The 16137-nt window shown below is 33.8% G+C and overlaps 3 protein-coding genes and 1 long non-coding RNA gene across 5 annotated transcripts in view; all 4 read left to right on the top strand.

Annotated features, from left to right (window-relative positions):
* LOC105166948 (microfibrillar-associated protein 1) overlaps window positions 1-2211 on the top strand; it is a gene marked incomplete in the record, with an annotated part of 3630 nt that extends 1419 nt beyond the window's left edge. Inside the window, 2 exon segments of the mRNA XM_011086470.2 lie at window positions 1-270; window positions 1732-2211. Coding sequence (XP_011084772.1) covers window positions 1-270; window positions 1732-1846 — 385 coding nt within the window.
* LOC105166947 (polyadenylate-binding protein 1) lies at window positions 3764-7950 on the top strand. The gene is made up of 6 exons (XM_011086469.2): window positions 3764-4220; window positions 4364-4469; window positions 6466-6539; window positions 6987-7178; window positions 7263-7387; window positions 7646-7950. The coding sequence occupies exons 1-6, from the start codon at window positions 4077-4079 to the stop codon at window positions 7689-7691; spliced, it is 687 nt and encodes a 228-aa protein (XP_011084771.1). The 5' UTR covers window positions 3764-4076; the 3' UTR covers window positions 7692-7950.
* On the top strand, window positions 9450-12523 carry LOC105166946 (mediator of RNA polymerase II transcription subunit 31). Of its 2 annotated transcripts, none has more exons than XM_011086465.2 (6): window positions 9450-9636; window positions 9713-9810; window positions 11143-11239; window positions 11420-11498; window positions 11737-12023; window positions 12110-12523. In XM_011086465.2, exons 1-6 carry the CDS (start codon window positions 9587-9589, stop codon window positions 12123-12125), a joined length of 627 nt encoding a protein of 208 aa, XP_011084767.1. In that variant the 5' UTR covers window positions 9450-9586; the 3' UTR covers window positions 12126-12523. The 2 variants fall into 2 exon arrangements, with proteins under 2 accessions (XP_011084767.1, XP_011084768.1); XM_011086466.2 differs by having other exon boundaries at window positions 9451-9636; window positions 12113-12523.
* LOC110012344 lies at window positions 12784-13917 on the top strand. Its single transcript, XR_002287497.1, has 2 exons — window positions 12784-13312; window positions 13474-13917. It is a non-coding gene; the product is annotated as an uncharacterized LOC110012344 (long non-coding RNA).

Below are 16137 nucleotides of genomic sequence, written 5' to 3'. Positions count from 1 at the left end.
TCCTAAGCCTACTGCACCAGCAAAGCAAAAGTGGAGGTTCATGCAGAAATACTACCACAAGGGTGCATTCTTCCAAACAAATCCTGATGATCATGCTGGAACCGCAGGGGCAGAAAATATCTACACTCGGGACTTCTCTGCACCAACTGGAGAGGATAAGATGGATAAGACCATATTGCCTAAAGTCATGCAGGTTAAGCACTTCGGTCGCAGTGGAAGGACGAAATGGACTCATCTTGTTAATGAGGACACAACTGATTGGAATAATCCGTAAGTACTTATTCTTGCATAAGCATCCCATTTGATTCTAGAATTTCTGAATCTTCATCGTCAGTAATATACTGCACTAGAAACCAATGAGGATGGTGATATAAACAACACCTAAAACATCAACCAGAGATAATTTCTGTGACAGCTGAGGGTATCATTTCTCATAATATAGATTCTAACAACTTAATCTTACTTTGATTATCCTTCGGTTGCAAGTTGTTCTAGACGTATGATGGCATCTTAATGCTTATAGACCTATTCTCTGAAAAAATCACCTCAGAGATCCTTTTATCATCCAATAGATTTCATCCTGTAGTCTTTCATTTATACTTATCTAGATGATGGTTCCATGTTATAGAAGCTCTTCAACATCCGGAATGGAACATGGAAATGAGTTCCTGTTAAGTTGGAAACAAATTCTAAGGAAACTACTTTATTAATTCTTTTTCTTTTTTGTTCCAGAGTTGTATAGCATTATATGCCATGTTCTATTTAACAAGCCATAACACATATTTCACTATAGGTGCTAAAAATTGATTGTTACGTTGAATTAATCCTTGGTTTGCATTGGTGTATGTCGGTTTGTATTATCTCCATGATTTGATCATGATTCGCGGGATCTGAAGTTTGGATCAGTACTGTGGAGTTATTCCTATATAGTTATTTTGCCAATAGAATATGGCTTTTAAATGAGTTTCTAGGAAGTATATTGATCTTTCTCAAGTTGTAGCTTCATACTAGTATCGTTGGTCTTTAGTTTGTTAAGGCAAGAGTAGTATACAGATTGTAAGTGTGCAGTGATGCAATGGTATTTGACTCTTAGTCCAGTGGATCATTGGACAAATTCATGAAAAGAATGAAAATTTTACTTTGTAACTACCGGCACTAGTTAGAATAGCTTATGGTTTCCGTCTGTATTCATAATTCATAGAAATAAATAATTAATACTTTATATTTTTCAATGTCCATGTTTCATTAGTCTGAGCATTTCAGTAGGAGTAGTGTATGCTTGGCTTCCCTATGTGTTAGATACCTAGCATGAGCTGATGAATGCCTTAAAAAAAGCAGCTTATCCCCTGGTTTTAATAGGTAGCACTCGTTCTTTGGTGGATGACTGTCACTTATTTCATGTCAAACCATAATTCATTCAGCTGTAAAATGCATTTTATATCTATAGACTTTGATGTAACCTATAAGTTGGTACATTGCACTAATCATGATGAGGACCCATGTTTGTTACTGGAGGCTATTTGGTGGGTTGAGGATGGATGGAATTGGCAACCTTTGAGTGTTTGGTTATTTCGGTTCGTCACTAGAGCCCATTGTGCAGATTATTTATGATCACATTTTGGATCTTGTTTTTATAATTTTTCATTTTTAAAACATGTTTTTGGAATCGAATCTGAGTAGCAGGATACATTGTGCACCAGTATCTGACTAATTATACCTTTTGCCTTGCAGGTGGACCTACAATGATCCTCTTCGAGCCAAGTACAATCAGAAAATGGCCGGAATGAATGCGCCAATAGAGAAACCTAAAGGTAGCAAGAAACTAAAGGATTGGGAGCAACGTTGAACTTTCTAACACAAACTGTCTCCAGCAATTGGAAATTGCAATAAAGAAACCACACATCGTTCGACATTTTACTCCCGTGAAAACAGCTTAGCTTTATGCATCTACTCTTCATCTGTAGATCTCCTGATCGAAGGTTCATTTAAGATGGTCGATGATGGATTCTGGTACTAGTATTTACATCTTTCATGCTACCTTTATTAGATCTGCACTTTGTAGCACACTCCACTACCCCTTTGTGCTTTTTACTGGGATCCTTTGGTGTTTATTAGTTGGATTCATAGGTGTTTATTATTTGGGAACTTCAGCATGAGATGAGGTTTTTATTCAGAAGAAAATCTTCCAATGATTAGGTGCGGTTCGCCCAATCGATCCATTACAGTGGATCAGTTTTTCTTACAGTAGTTATGATCTCCCACACCTATTTGGAAAACGGATTTTGGTTCTCATAACTAAAATATTTTTCGAATATGAAAAACTTTAAGGAAAATATTCGATATAAAATTTTAGATGTGAGTCGAAAAAATTAAGTTTTATGTAATCTTATTTTAGTCTCAATCAGAATTATTGTTGGTCAAGTTTAAAATTATGAATTTGAGTCCGACCAGTGTTGGATTCAAATTCTATTAGATAAATAGATATTTGACTTGTTTTATATTGTAAATTTATTTTATTGCATTGTTGTATTAATTGAATCGATGTACCGAATAGATATCAATAATTGATCAAGAAAAAAAAAAGATTTTCAAAAAAATAGAGTTGTAGTATAGTGCGTTTCCAGAAAAAGAAAAACAAAAGTTGGAGAAGTTTTATTTTGAAATAGAATAGTGTGAGTGCACCAGGATTTGATTTCAGATTTCAGATCAATTTTGGGCCTGATTACTGCAAAATGGAAAACCAAAAAAGTCACGGGCCATGGATGGAGTTATCTTTCGCTTGCCTACCATTCCAAAAATATAAATAACAGATGAATTTCCAAATTTATGTACATTTTCAATTACCAAATTTACCCACAATGGACCTTCTAATCGCAAAATTTTACAATTAATTTCTTTGTGTTAATGCATATATTTATTTTTTTTTTAAAAAAAGGAATGATAAGGGTTAATTATATTTAGATTTCCTTACAAATGTAAATTTACACTTTCTTCAAAAAAAAAAATAATTTTATTTTTAATGTTATACTTATACCTTATATGAAAATGATATTTTTTTGTTATGATTATGGACAAAAAATATTGTCGCTAGAAAAAATTATATAAATTTATAATTTTACACATGGCACGCAATATTTTTATGCTTATAAGAAATAAGTTGTACTATATACATAATAAAAAAGATGTAATTCAAAAAAAATATTATTTTCTAATTATAGTACTTGGATAAAAAGTAACCTATTTTTAATGCAAAAACTACTAATTTCTTTCTACTTCTTTTTACTTCCCATATGGGTGTGAGGACGAACACCATTGCATATATTTGTTAAATCACTTGATGTGAATTATTTGACCAAGACACTTAAAAAAAAAATAGAAATAAAAATGATGTTAATCTCACTCTGTATATAGAAAGTGAAAAAAATATTAAAAGATGACTAATTATTTTATTCAATGACTATAATTTGAGAGCAATGTTTTATTAACAATTATAATATTTTAATTTTATATATATTATGTTAACCACTTTACAGGTATAAACATATTACAAGAGAACGTTGAATGAGGATTTTATGTATTTTATTTACTGACATTAATATTTTTCATCAAAAATTTAAATAAAAAATGAAATGAATGTAAACAGTAAATTCTCAAAGATTGTGTAAATCTAATTTTAAAATTTTATTTGAAAAAAAAATGTAATATTATATTTTTAATAAGGGTCTAAACGCAATTAACCCTAATGATTGTACAAAGCTGAAGTTGCACAGAAAGCAGGAAGGAAGGGAGGAACGAACCCTGGGTACAAAAGTACAACCCAACCAAAAGGGGGAATAAATAAAAACGACAGTTTCATGCTTTGTCCTCCTCTCCCATTTCTCATCTCATCCTCTCCGTTTACGCACACAATCCCGATTCCCTTTTCACAGCAAACCCCCAAACCCAAACCCTTACCCTCACTCTCCCCAAAAGCATGTTAAACTGATTTTACATTTCCCAAATCCCATATCAAACTCCTCGATTTCACATCCGTTACTTGTATACGGATACGCCTCAGCTGGTGTATACAGAGAGATATGGACTACCAAGGGCAGCAGGAACAGGAGGACGACGTTTACGGTGGTGACTTGCCTGAGGAAGCCTACATGGAGTCGGATTTTGACTCATCTGCTGATGCTGACGCCGCCGCCGCCGCCGCCGCTGCTGACGACAAAGCTAAGGTGTTTACTTGTTTTGTGTGTGTGTCCGTGAAGATTTACGAATAAATTTATTTTGTTTTATATAGGTTTTGTACAGATGTGTGTGAAAATGAAAAGTTATGCGTTTAGGAGTGTGTGTGATTTTATGGGGTTTATTTTTGTAGGAGCTGGAGAATATGAAGAAGAGGTTGCAGGAGATTGAGGAACAAGCTGGGGCGCTTCGGGAAATGCAGGCGAAGGTCGAGAAAGAGATTGGCGGCGCGGCTCCAGGTTTTTACGCTTGCTCTTAGGACATGCATTTGTAAAGTCGATGTGTATTCTGTTTCTATTGTGAATGATTTAGTTCTTCCTGGTCTGGATTTTGTTCTCTGACTCTTTTTGTTGGGTTATGGTGTGTTAAATTTGTTCCAGGAACTTAAAGATAAGAAGGGTAAACTTGATCTTATGACAGATATAGAAACTGGCAATTGATTTAGTTGGATTTAGATTAGGAGTATCATTTCACTTTATCTTTGCTCACAAATGGATGCATGGCTATTTGATAATTTCAAGATTTGTCGGATTCATTGAATGCGGTCTTTTGAGTGGATAAATTTGCTATTTATATCTTAAGATTTGTCGTATTCATTGAATGCGGTCTTTTAGTGTTGTTTAAATCTTAAAAAGTGATTTATCTTGTTACTGTAGTAGTTGACTGATAAGATACTTCATTCAAGTGGTGAAATTCTTTGAGCATCAAACTATTGTTGGGCACTCTTTTTTGTTGCCGCGACATGTGGATACTTGTTTCGCTCCTACCAATGTCTGTCAGACACCTGACTAATACTCCAAAACAGATATTTTTCAGGAATCACTTTACCCGGATGTTATGGCATTTACATTGATATGGACTCATGGCATAAAGATAACTTCAAACATAGAGTAATGGTGTTTGTTTCCTCAGTGTAGTGAACTTATGCAGAAAACATGAGATGTGCATGATTCGGAATCCATTTCAATACACACGTTTTCTAGCGTGTATTTATTTCGATGAACCATATAAATTGTGTTTATCCAAATATTTATGCATCATGTTGGTGTACATCAGATTTTTCTTGAATCGTAATCCTTTTCAGACATTTCAGAATGCAATTAATAAATATCAAACCTGACGATCTTGAATGTGGAATTCATGCTTTTCTATGTTGGAAAAACATAAACAATTCAGGAATAGTTATGATAATGCACATATTATTGGTACGTTTTGGTAAAAATGGTAGATGTAACTGTTGTTTGAGGGAGATAACTTGTTTGATATATTGCCATGCTACGTGTTAATGATCTAGAGTTGTTTGCTTGGAAACAATAAAAAGGGGTACAAATTGTAACCCGAGTGGGAGGCGTGTACTGGTAGCGAAAAAGTCAGATGGGCAAGGAAATTGATGTTTTAAATTTTTATTAATGTTTTGATGCCTCTTTAATGGTGTACATGCTGGACTTGGACTGCCTATTCATAGTGAGTTGACTTTTACTACACAAATCTTGGCGTGATAGAAACGTTATTTCTTATTTCTAGTTGACGTAAGAGCAGACCAAGTAGGAGCCAGGTAATTAACACCCGAAGAACACACCATAAAAGTACATTAAACACTAAAGTTTCATCCTTCTTAGATACAGGAAGATAAGTTGAACTTGGAATTTCAGCATCGAGAAAGCATTGGAACAGTTTATGAGAGAAGACGGTCAAAGGAGACTTAGAGCTTGAATAACTGCATTGGTTTATATATTGGCGTTTTTAGAAAGCATGAGAAAAGCAGTAGAGCTAGTCCTCAGTACGCCCAATAAGTGGTAGTCAACTCCGACTTGGCAGTCTCTCAATTGAGTTAGGTTGCTAGTAGCTATTCGCTCGGGCAGTTTTTCTCATAAACAAAGGAGGGGGTGCCTTACTTGACTCCTAGTCCTTTCTCTGGAAGCACCATAAAGAATTTTACTTCTTTCTGTTAAAGGAAATCAATAGGAAAACAAATTAACATTCCTCACCCAAAAAGGAAGAGATAAAGAAAATATACTAGATCTTTTACGCTTCTGCAACAAATGTATACCTTTTTGAAGGCTATGTTTCATTGATTACAGTATTTTGTTTGAACATTCTTGGAGCCCATGCATAAGTCGTAGGGATTCATGCTTTCTCAATTTGCTATTCTGTAGCATGGTTTGTGTATCATTAACTTGAATGTCAGTGTACTAGTGATTGATGACATTGTTTCTTTCTTTTGGGTTTGTTTAGAAGATTCAACTGGTGCTTCTGCTGCCCAGGCTGAAAAGGAGGAGGTTGATTCGCGTTCCATATATGTTGGTAATGTAAGTTTCTTGTCCTTTTATCTTTGTCCAGGATTGATTCTTTTCTGTTGCATGCAAAATTTTTCATTTTGCTGTTTACAATGCTTGGATATCAGCTTCAAAGCACATATAAAAACCGGTTATAAAATTGTCTGAATTCTTGTATGATGTCTAATTCTTAGCTCATTTGCATAACATTTTAGGACTGGGCCTCCTAAATAATTTGTTTTTCTGTTTTCTTTGCCATGCGTGTACCTAATTCCTTCATTACAAGAAGGAATTACGGCTACTGAATCCATTACATGTGTAGTTCAGGACACAATGCAGTTTGGAGTCATGAGCAATTAACTTGGACCAGTTTTGAGTCAATCGATACCTTTAAAATAGCATGCTCACATGTACATTCATCAGTATGTATGTAAGTGTGTCTGTTTGACCTAATTGATATGTTTCTCTATCCAAGTACAGGTGGACTATGCATGCACACCTGAGGAGGTGCAACAGCATTTTCAATCTTGTGGGACTGTGAACAGGGTCACTATCTTGACAGATAAGTATGGGCAGCCCAAAGGTTTTGCTTATGTAGAGTTTGTCGAAGTTGAGGCTGTTCAAAATGCTTTACTGCTGAACGAGTCAGAGTTGCATGGCCGCCAGCTAAAGGTTCTCCATCTTGTCTTCGTCTTAGAGGCAATGACTATTTGCTTGTCCTTACAGTGATTTTATTTATATTTTGGGATTGCACAGGTGTCTGCTAAGCGAACTAATATTCCTGGAATGAAGCAATATCGAGGGAGACGTCCAAATCCATACTTTGGGTCGGGAAGGCCTTTTATGCCTGGGCCTCCATTCTACTCTCCTTACAGTTACGGGTAAGCACATAACAACTGCTTGTGCTCTTCAACTATGTGTATTGCGTGTATATTTTTGTGTATAAAAAAGTCTTTTATTACTTGCCATTGTGTATGACTTGGTGCTTTGATATGAAACTAGTTGCAATTTTCGTCTGTCTGAGGCTTTAAGTAAACTTCTACTTTAGTTTTCAATTTCTAAGGCATGAAATCACTTTGCTGGAGTAGCATATTTCAGTTTGTAAATTTGAAATCTAATACCATATTTTTCATCTGCAGGAGGGTTCCAAGGTTTAGGCGTCCAATGCGCTACAGGCCGTATTGATGAACATTTCCCAGTCGCCGGCATGCTTTAGATAGTGCAAACACTTGCAATTTATGCTCACATACTACATCCTTTCACTAAAAACATTTGATTCAGGAGGCATGCCAATAGGCCAAATTTAGTTTGATATTTGAAACTCGTTGCAACTCTAGTTGGAAAATGTTGTGCTATTAGCTGCATGCAATTATAACTTGATATAGGAAATTAAAGAAAGCAAATAGCCAGTTTTATTGCATTATATTCAAAGTTTCTTCTCCTACCTCACATCCTCATTATGTGATATTCCATTTCTTACATTTGTTTACTTCATGTGGTGGTTTGGTGCAGCATCATTATCCGGACATACACCCCTTAACATATTATAGTTTGCATCATCCAAAAATTATGGTTGAAGGGAACTCTTCTATATGTGCAAGTACTGTTAGCGTTTTCATAATCGAAGCATGTAAAAATTTAGTGGTTCAAAGTAGACCAATGTCGTCTACTTCTGTTTGTTCTCCCAGACACTGCGCATGAGTTTTGTTATTGTGGCTATAAATGCTGTGGTGCAGGCGTGCTTGACGTGGTTATCGGGCGAGGTTCAGAATTATGAGATAATTATATCGATATCTTCTAAAGTTTATTTGTGTCATACATGAATATATATAATATAAAGTCTTACTGCATGGAGATATTGATGAAACTTTTTTATTGTATGCTAAACTTAAGGGATAGTTACATACAATGGAAACAACCGAATTGGTCCTTGTTATGTCCTTTGTGGTTTGTATTCTATGTTTAACTGCTAGAGGTGCACACATAGTATTTAAATAATTATCATACTGCAATATTGGTTATAAATAAATAAAACACTGCACATATGTATGTGTATATACAGAAAAAAGTTTGTCATCAATTTATAAACCAAATATAATTTTCTCCTACGTAAAAGAATGTTTGTGACTTTATTTCCATTGATTTCAAAATGTTTCTTCTATACTTAAATAAATTGTTTTAAGGTAATATTTTTAGATTTGAGGGAAGGATTGGGGCAATAATTTCAAATCACGCCATATTAGAAATAAAATTAAAATTAATTAATGTTCAACAAAATATAGTTCAAATTTAGAGGTGAAAATTTTAAGATGCTTTGAATTTAAAATTATTCAAACAAATTGAAATCACAATTTCAAAATTATCAATTTAAAGATTGGGGCCAAAAGTGGGTCTATAAAGAAAAGTGGAAGTTAAATGAATGCATAAGTAGACATTTGATGTTTGGTTAGAGTGATAGTTAGAGACGAAGTAAAATTGAAGGTATCTGAAATTTCTTTGAACTTTAATTTCGTTTTCTTTCAAAATTGAGCAGAAGGTCAAAAATATAAGAAAGTACATATTATATTTAAATCTAAATTCTTTATTTGAGGTTATTGGTAGTGATTATTATTTTATAATAAATTGAATAGTTTCAATACCCATTTTGATTTATTAAAAATATTTTTAGTCTTGTTTGACGAATATTTTTATAGATATACTAAAATTATTTTAGTATAATATAAACTTATTTATTTTTGATACAAAATAAAGAGAAATGATTAATCAGCAAACTTACGTAAATTAGTTTTTTTTCTTTTGGCTAAAATACATCAAATCCCATATATTTTAAAAAAATTGTTAAAAACTCCCTTATGTTTAAAAAGTTTACTTAATATAAAAAGGTATTCTATATATATAAAAAAAAAAAAGGTATTGAAATTTTAAACCATGATTACTACTTCATCTAATGCGATTTACTGATATATTGAAAAGCGCGAGTGGAAACGGCCGAGTGGGTGCCTCTTTTCTCTGTTCCCCGAATTTGAAACGAGCAAGGGGGAACCATTTGGGGTTCAATTAATCAATTAGGGTTTAATCCCATGGCTTCCGATCAAGATTCACCCATGGAACTAACGGATCCTCCATCCTCGTAAGCTGCAAGAAATATTTTTCGTTTCCCTATCCTCCCAGTTTTTTCAGTGTGATGGATGTTTATTCAACTGCAGGCCCAAAAATAAGTACAAGGATCCAGATGATGGCCGCCAGCGGTTCTTGCTTGAGCTCGAATTTGTTCAGTGCCTTGCTAATCCGACTTATATCCATTGTATGTAATTTTTCTGTTATTTTCGCCTGGAATATCTCGAGTATGCTATCCATCCAACACCCTTCTCTCAATTTTTGTGCTTCTTTAACTGGTTTTTACCGAGTGGCTAGTTAATTGTTTCACATTTTTTAGTTTGTGACTAGTTAATTGATGTCAGAGAAACTGATAACCACATTTTGATGTCAAACTTAATTGTGAAGTTGTTGGGAAATCACAATGTTGTTATCCTTTAGGCAGCTACTTGGGCTTGGCCCGTTCAGTCTGATGTGATCTTATAACTTTTACTTTTCTAAACATGTTGATCCAAGCTCCAAAATAATCAATTGCTATCAAATCTATATTAAAGGATACGTTCGTTTTATCATATATTTTCAAATGCAGTGCCAAACTGAGTAGTTTCATTTTAACCATACCTTGTAATATCTGTTTCACCAGAAAGGATTCACCAGCTATTTCTGGGAAAAGGGATTGCCTTAATAGGCACATTAGGCTGCTCCTATGTTCATGTGACTGTGTTAATGTTTTCCCAAAAAAATTGTGCATATTTTCTTTTTTTCTTTATGTATTATTAATGAGCATATCAATTGTAGCGGCAGATTGATATGCAAACAGATAACTCCCATGGTCATAGAATTTCGGTTATTAAATGGCTTGTGGTGCTAAATTTGCTATATCATGCAGTTAATTAGAGTCGGAGTTGTTCTCTTTTACCATTTTTATTTATGCACATTGCTGGAATCATGACTTGTTGCTTTGGAATTGGATAAATGTAGCTGGGGTTGGGACTTGGGAGGAGGCTAGTGCAAAGAGAAAGAGGTTCTGGAAAATCTCAAGCTTCTGAAGTTTCTCTAGAATAACCTATAGAAGGGTTTCAATCTAAACTATGTGTACTTCTTAATGAAACATGTTGCCATTGACTTGTGTCCTAGAGACTTTGGTATTTTGGTTCTCTTTCTGCATTTCATAACCTTGAATTATCATATTTTTACCTTATCAAATGAGACACGTGATTAACATTTTCAGATATCCAATTTGAAAACATGCAATGTTTTTATTGGTGAATTCACTTACAAACTCTGTGTTTAAATTCTTTATCAGCTATACAATACATAAAGTATTGTTCTGCCACTTTTTAGTAGTGATTGTCGCATTGCTCAAACAGAGTTATAGCCAAGTTAAACTGAGTCATCATCTCCCACGAACACATACTTGTATTTATTAGTTTGTTGCCAAATTTATCTCTGTGATTAGGCTATTGTGCTTAATCTTACAGGGAAGTACTACTTTTATTATGAATTCTGTGTAAGTTGATTCGTCCTCACATTGACGCAGATTTGGCTCAAAACCGGTATTTTGAAGATGAAGCATTTATTGGATATCTGAAATATCTTCAATATTGGCAAAGGCCTGAGTACATAAAGTTTATTATGTGAGCTCCAAGTTCAAGTTACTGCCTATGTACATTTTTATTTAAATTTTGTTCTTTGGTTCATGACCACTCTGGGAATATAAGTTGTTTTCAACTGGAGCTCTTTGTATTAACTGCATTCATGTCGAAAATGTATCATGCTTACAAGGTTTAAGAAACTCATTTTTGGCTTGTTGTCAGGTATCCTCATTGTCTCTTCTTTCTTGAGCTTCTCCAAAATCCAAATTTCCGGAATGCAATGGCACATCCTGCAAACAAGGTCTTACTCTATTTACTTTAAAATTCCTTTTGGATATGGATCGTTGGTTTAGTTTATTTTATTAAATTAATTTAGTCGCAAATAGAGAAGCATTAGTTCTTAATGACATTGTTTTGTTTTCTATGGATTCAATTATGTTTCTAATGCCATTTTTTATTCATCGAAATAAATTATAAATTATCTTACAGTTAGATCTTTGTTAGGATCTAATCATTATCATGTTGTCTGGAGCTTATAGGAATTGGCGCATAGGCAGCAATTTTACTTTTGGAAGAATTATAGAAACAACCGATTGAAGCACATACTACCAAAGCCACTTCCTGAACCTGCAAATGCACCCTCAGCTTCTGTGGCTCCTCCAGCTTTGCCACCTACGACTATTACAGCTGCTGCCACCACTGCTCCTCCTGTGCCTTCTCCAGCTGCAGCTCAAGCTCCCTCCCCAATGCCGTATGGCATTGGCCCTGGATCTACTTTCGTAAAGAATGACCCAAGAAATAGCGGGATTGATAGAAGAAAGAGAAAGTAACCTTTTTTTTTTTTTTTAAATATTCTATTTAATAAGATGATTCAAGTTTCCTATGCTAATTAGGCATACGTGACAATTCAAGCAGGAAAGACGGGTGATTCCAACATCGCCCTGCAACTTCGTAGCGGTCTTAATACAATAGTGAGGGCCTTTTCCTAGGTTTTAATGTATGTACAAGTTTGATGAAAGAGCATTGACAAAACTGTATTTGGAATTTTGGACAAAAAGGAAAAAGAAAGAAAACTCTAGTAGTTCTGTAGATAGCATTATGTAATTTTTTTTTTTCTTTTTTTGCATTTTAGCTTTTGATTTTTCTAGTCTCCACTCTCCATGTCAAGCCTTGAGCAGAATTTGCTATCCAGTGGCCGGTATATCTTCATGCTTATTAGGGGTGGAATGAAACTTGTTTAGTTGGACGAGAGGAAGTTCTGTCTACTAATACGTCTAGCTTGTATGAACCCATTCATCAGCTTCTCAAGAGTACTTGTCTTCTGAACCTCTGTTATTTACAGGTGTTGCATACCAATACTCCACTAATATTCTGTGGGGAAATTGTTGGGGCAAATTCTTTGCAGTTAATAACGAAAATGGAGAAAAAGATCTAAATAATGCTAACACTGTCCACACACCTTACTTGTGTTAATGATTGTAAGTTTGTGGACACTTGAACATGAGTTCTTGTGTGCGTGTTTTTTCTTTAAAAAAATGCACACATACAAGTTTGAACACAAGACCTCTAGTAGGAATCGATTCAAAACGGTTTGGGTTGGGAGACGAGTTCTTGTGTGCGTATGCATGTGCATTTTCAGATATCCATGAATAATCTGTATGACGGAGGGGCATCTCACCCTGTGAGCGACTGCTGAACTTATTTCAACTCAATTTTGCAGATTCATCTGCTATGATAGAGTGTTCATCTTTATTACCCGTCTGTGATTAGCTTGATGCACATGTTTACGCCATCTATCTAAAGTGAAAACTAGAGCGGATGGCTTCCAGTTGGGAGGATGTGTCTTCATTTTAATGGAAAAATAGTAATGGAGCTTTATGTTATACCTCTGCAGTTGACTTATTTCCTTGTGTTTTAGAAAGGCTTGCATTGTCTGATTTTGTCGCAGAAGGTGCCAATTAAAAACAGCTTAAAATTTATATGCCATGGTTTTAGGCTCATGCATACACCAAGTGCTTTGTTGTGCAAGTGCAGCTTTAGACACCAATTCACATATCTCTGTGTTTGCCTGCAAGATGTCTAGCCGTAATATGGTAGTGGATTGAGAACGCTAAGGTTAGCCCTTTTAGTTAAGATGATGTGTGCTATGTTTTTCTAGTGGAGTGAAAAACTCTGTTTGAAGATTCCTGATCGATGTCCCGTGGCTTTACTGTTTCACTTCTATCATGTGGATCTCCATATCAAAATAGATACCGACTCATCGAGCTATCATGCAGGTCTTAGCGCAGCTCAACTTGAACGTGAACGGTCACACAACGATATCAACACTCTACTTTATAACATTATCATATTCTGATCTACAGGTTCATGCTGCATATAGGTTAGCATCCTCATCCCTTACTCTATTCATCTTATGGTATTGCATTTGAGTGTGATGACTGTTTTCTCCAATATACTCTAAAGTAATGAAGCCAGATGATGGATGAGATGAGGTGTTTGATCTTTTGGTAGCATGTGTTAATTACTTTATTGCTGTGTGGCCCTCCAAGATTAGGATGGATCTGTGTGGATATGTTTCTTGTGTAAGCAAGCACTTGTTTTCTTTCTTCATTTGATCTTACAGCAGTGATGTGGAGCCACAACAGAATTGTACTTTTTCTTGGGTTCCCACCTCACCTTATGTTTGTTTATTCAGCTTCAGATTATTGGTTGTAACAGATAAGAATCGCCTGACCTCACTCAGATCGCTCATCCTCTTTGTTTTTTTTTCCACCTATACTTATTAATAAATTATAGAGTTAATTACACTTAAACCCCATTTGAAAATGTGAAATTGCACTATTTTTAAAAAAATTTTAAAATTATACTTACACCCCCTTTCAAGAATTCATTGTTTACACTTGGCCCCGAAGGGTGTAATGTCTTTATACTTGTAATAAAATATTGCTTTTAAATTATAACTATTGCATAGAAAATAGCTGCAAATGAATGAAAAATCTAGTCATTTTTTTTGCGCTCATGCTTTTTACTTCCTATATATGGAATGAGATTACCATTATTGTTGCAACTATTTCTGGAAAATGTCTGGTTCAAATACTTCATCTAGTGTTTCAAGAAACATATGCAACAATGATACACCTCACCTTTATATAAGAAATAAAAAACATTTAGAAAAATAACTAGTTTATTCATTTATAAACGACTACTTTTTATTATGGTTATAATTCATGAATATTTTTTTTATAATTACATCTTTTTGACTTTTTATATATTACGTTTACATTGTTAAATGAATAGTAAAATTAAAAATTTATGTAAATTTTCTGTAGATGTTAGTATTTTTCGCCTAAACTTTGCAGGAAGGCGATTTGGCTTAAATAGAGAATTTTAGGGTAAGTATAAATTTTATTTTTTTCTGGAAGAAAAATATAATTTGGTATTTTCAAGTGGGGTCAAAATGTAATTAATCCTAAAATATTAATATATAAGAGAATGTCAAAGTCGTGGGAAGTTAGCAACTCGAAAACGTGTTTGAACGTTCATGTTGCGTTTATCTCTCGCGACTCTCGTGGCCCAAAATTCAAGCGTCAATGTTTGGAAAATAATAATAAACTTGAAGGGCGTAAGCCTATCTTGTTGAATCCCAGCTAATTAATCTATTTTCAGGGGTATGATTTATGGCCAGTTGCAATATATGAACCATATATTTATTATGTGAATAATTGAGTCTAATTAAAGTGATAATCTGATAATAGGGATAATTACACTATTATCCCTCTAAAAGTATAAAATTACATTTTTTCCTAAGGAGTTTTTTTAAATTACACGTGTACCCTTTTCAAGAATTCTTTGTTTATAATTGTGTTAACTCTTTCATTAGGATTTAGATGGAAAATCTTGATGTCAATAAAAAAGTTTAGGAATAATTACATTCTTTTTACCTAACGTTTAGTATAATTACATGTAGATCTTATGTGGTTTGGAAAATTACATGTAACACCTCTAAAGTTTGTTTTCGTCGAACAAATAAGTTCCTCCGTTCGTCAAAATTTACTGAATGTGTTGATATTAACAAAAAAATAAATGAAAATTGATATTTACCCTCGGTTGACTTATTAACTTATAGCAGGTTAAGTATTTTTTTTCTGATTAAACTACACTTACAACGGTGATGATGTACCGCCTTGCATGCATTAACTCGTGAAGACGTGAGGGCGATTTGGTGATAGAAAGATTTATTTGACCTACAATAAATCAGTAATAAATCAAATGAATGTAGATTTTTTTTTTTTTAATATAAGCAAGTTCAATAAATTTAGATCAGGACTTATTTGTTAGACATAAGCAAATTTTAGGTGTGCTAGATGTAATTTTTCAAACCATAGCGGGTTTATATGTGACTACATCAAACTTCAGGGGATGAGAGTGTAATTAACTCAAAAATTTATATAATTTTAAATTTTATCTCTCATTTAGCACTTCATATAATCTATTGACGAAGATATCCTAGTAATAATTTTATATATGTAAGGGGATAAATTTAGTATGTCTAAAGTCGACAAGGCGTAATTTTAATAAAATATTATTCTTGAATTATTTTTAAAAAAAATAGCCATTGACAAATGAAGAAACTCTCAATATTATCTATATCAGCATTTTCCGTTCGAATCTTCACAGAAGTAGTTAAATGGTAATGGAGAATTCTTGTACGGGGTGTAAATATAATTTTATATTTTTAAAGGGGTGACAAGTGTAAACCCCCACCCCCCAAATTATATGTATTTATTTTTCTTTTACTTTTCAACATTTTTTATTGAACCATCCATTCATCCATACTAGTATTAAACACATTGAGATAGTTGTTCTATATTTTTATATTATGCAATTATGTAATTAGAATATGAAATGTGAATGTAATGTTTAATATCATAATGTTATTA

The sequence above is a fragment of the Sesamum indicum genome, linkage group LG7 (genome assembly GCF_000512975.1).
Source record: "Sesamum indicum cultivar Zhongzhi No. 13 linkage group LG7, S_indicum_v1.0, whole genome shotgun sequence".
Classification (NCBI taxonomy): Eukaryota; Viridiplantae; Streptophyta; class Magnoliopsida; order Lamiales; family Pedaliaceae; genus Sesamum; species Sesamum indicum.
Note: the sequence above shows the minus strand (reverse complement) of the source record. Positions and strands in the feature narration are given on the sequence as shown.

Coding starts and splice junctions, on each gene's coding strand:
- LOC105166947 (XM_011086469.2), top strand. CDS start 4,077: ATGGACTACCAAGGGCAGCAGGAACAGGAGGACGACGTTTACGGTGGT. Junction 7,179..7,262: donor TGCATGGCCGCCAGCTAAAG/GTTCTCCATCTT, acceptor GGGATTGCACAG/GTGTCTGCTAAGCGAACTAA. Junction 7,388..7,645: donor TACTCTCCTTACAGTTACGG/GTAAGCACATAA, acceptor TTTCATCTGCAG/GAGGGTTCCAAGGTTTAGGC.
- LOC105166946 (XM_011086465.2), top strand. CDS start 9,587: ATGGCTTCCGATCAAGATTCACCCATGGAACTAACGGATCCTCCATCC. Junction 9,637..9,712: donor CTAACGGATCCTCCATCCTC/GTAAGCTGCAAG, acceptor ATTCAACTGCAG/GCCCAAAAATAAGTACAAGG. Junction 11,240..11,419: donor GAGTACATAAAGTTTATTAT/GTGAGCTCCAAG, acceptor GCTTGTTGTCAG/GTATCCTCATTGTCTCTTCT.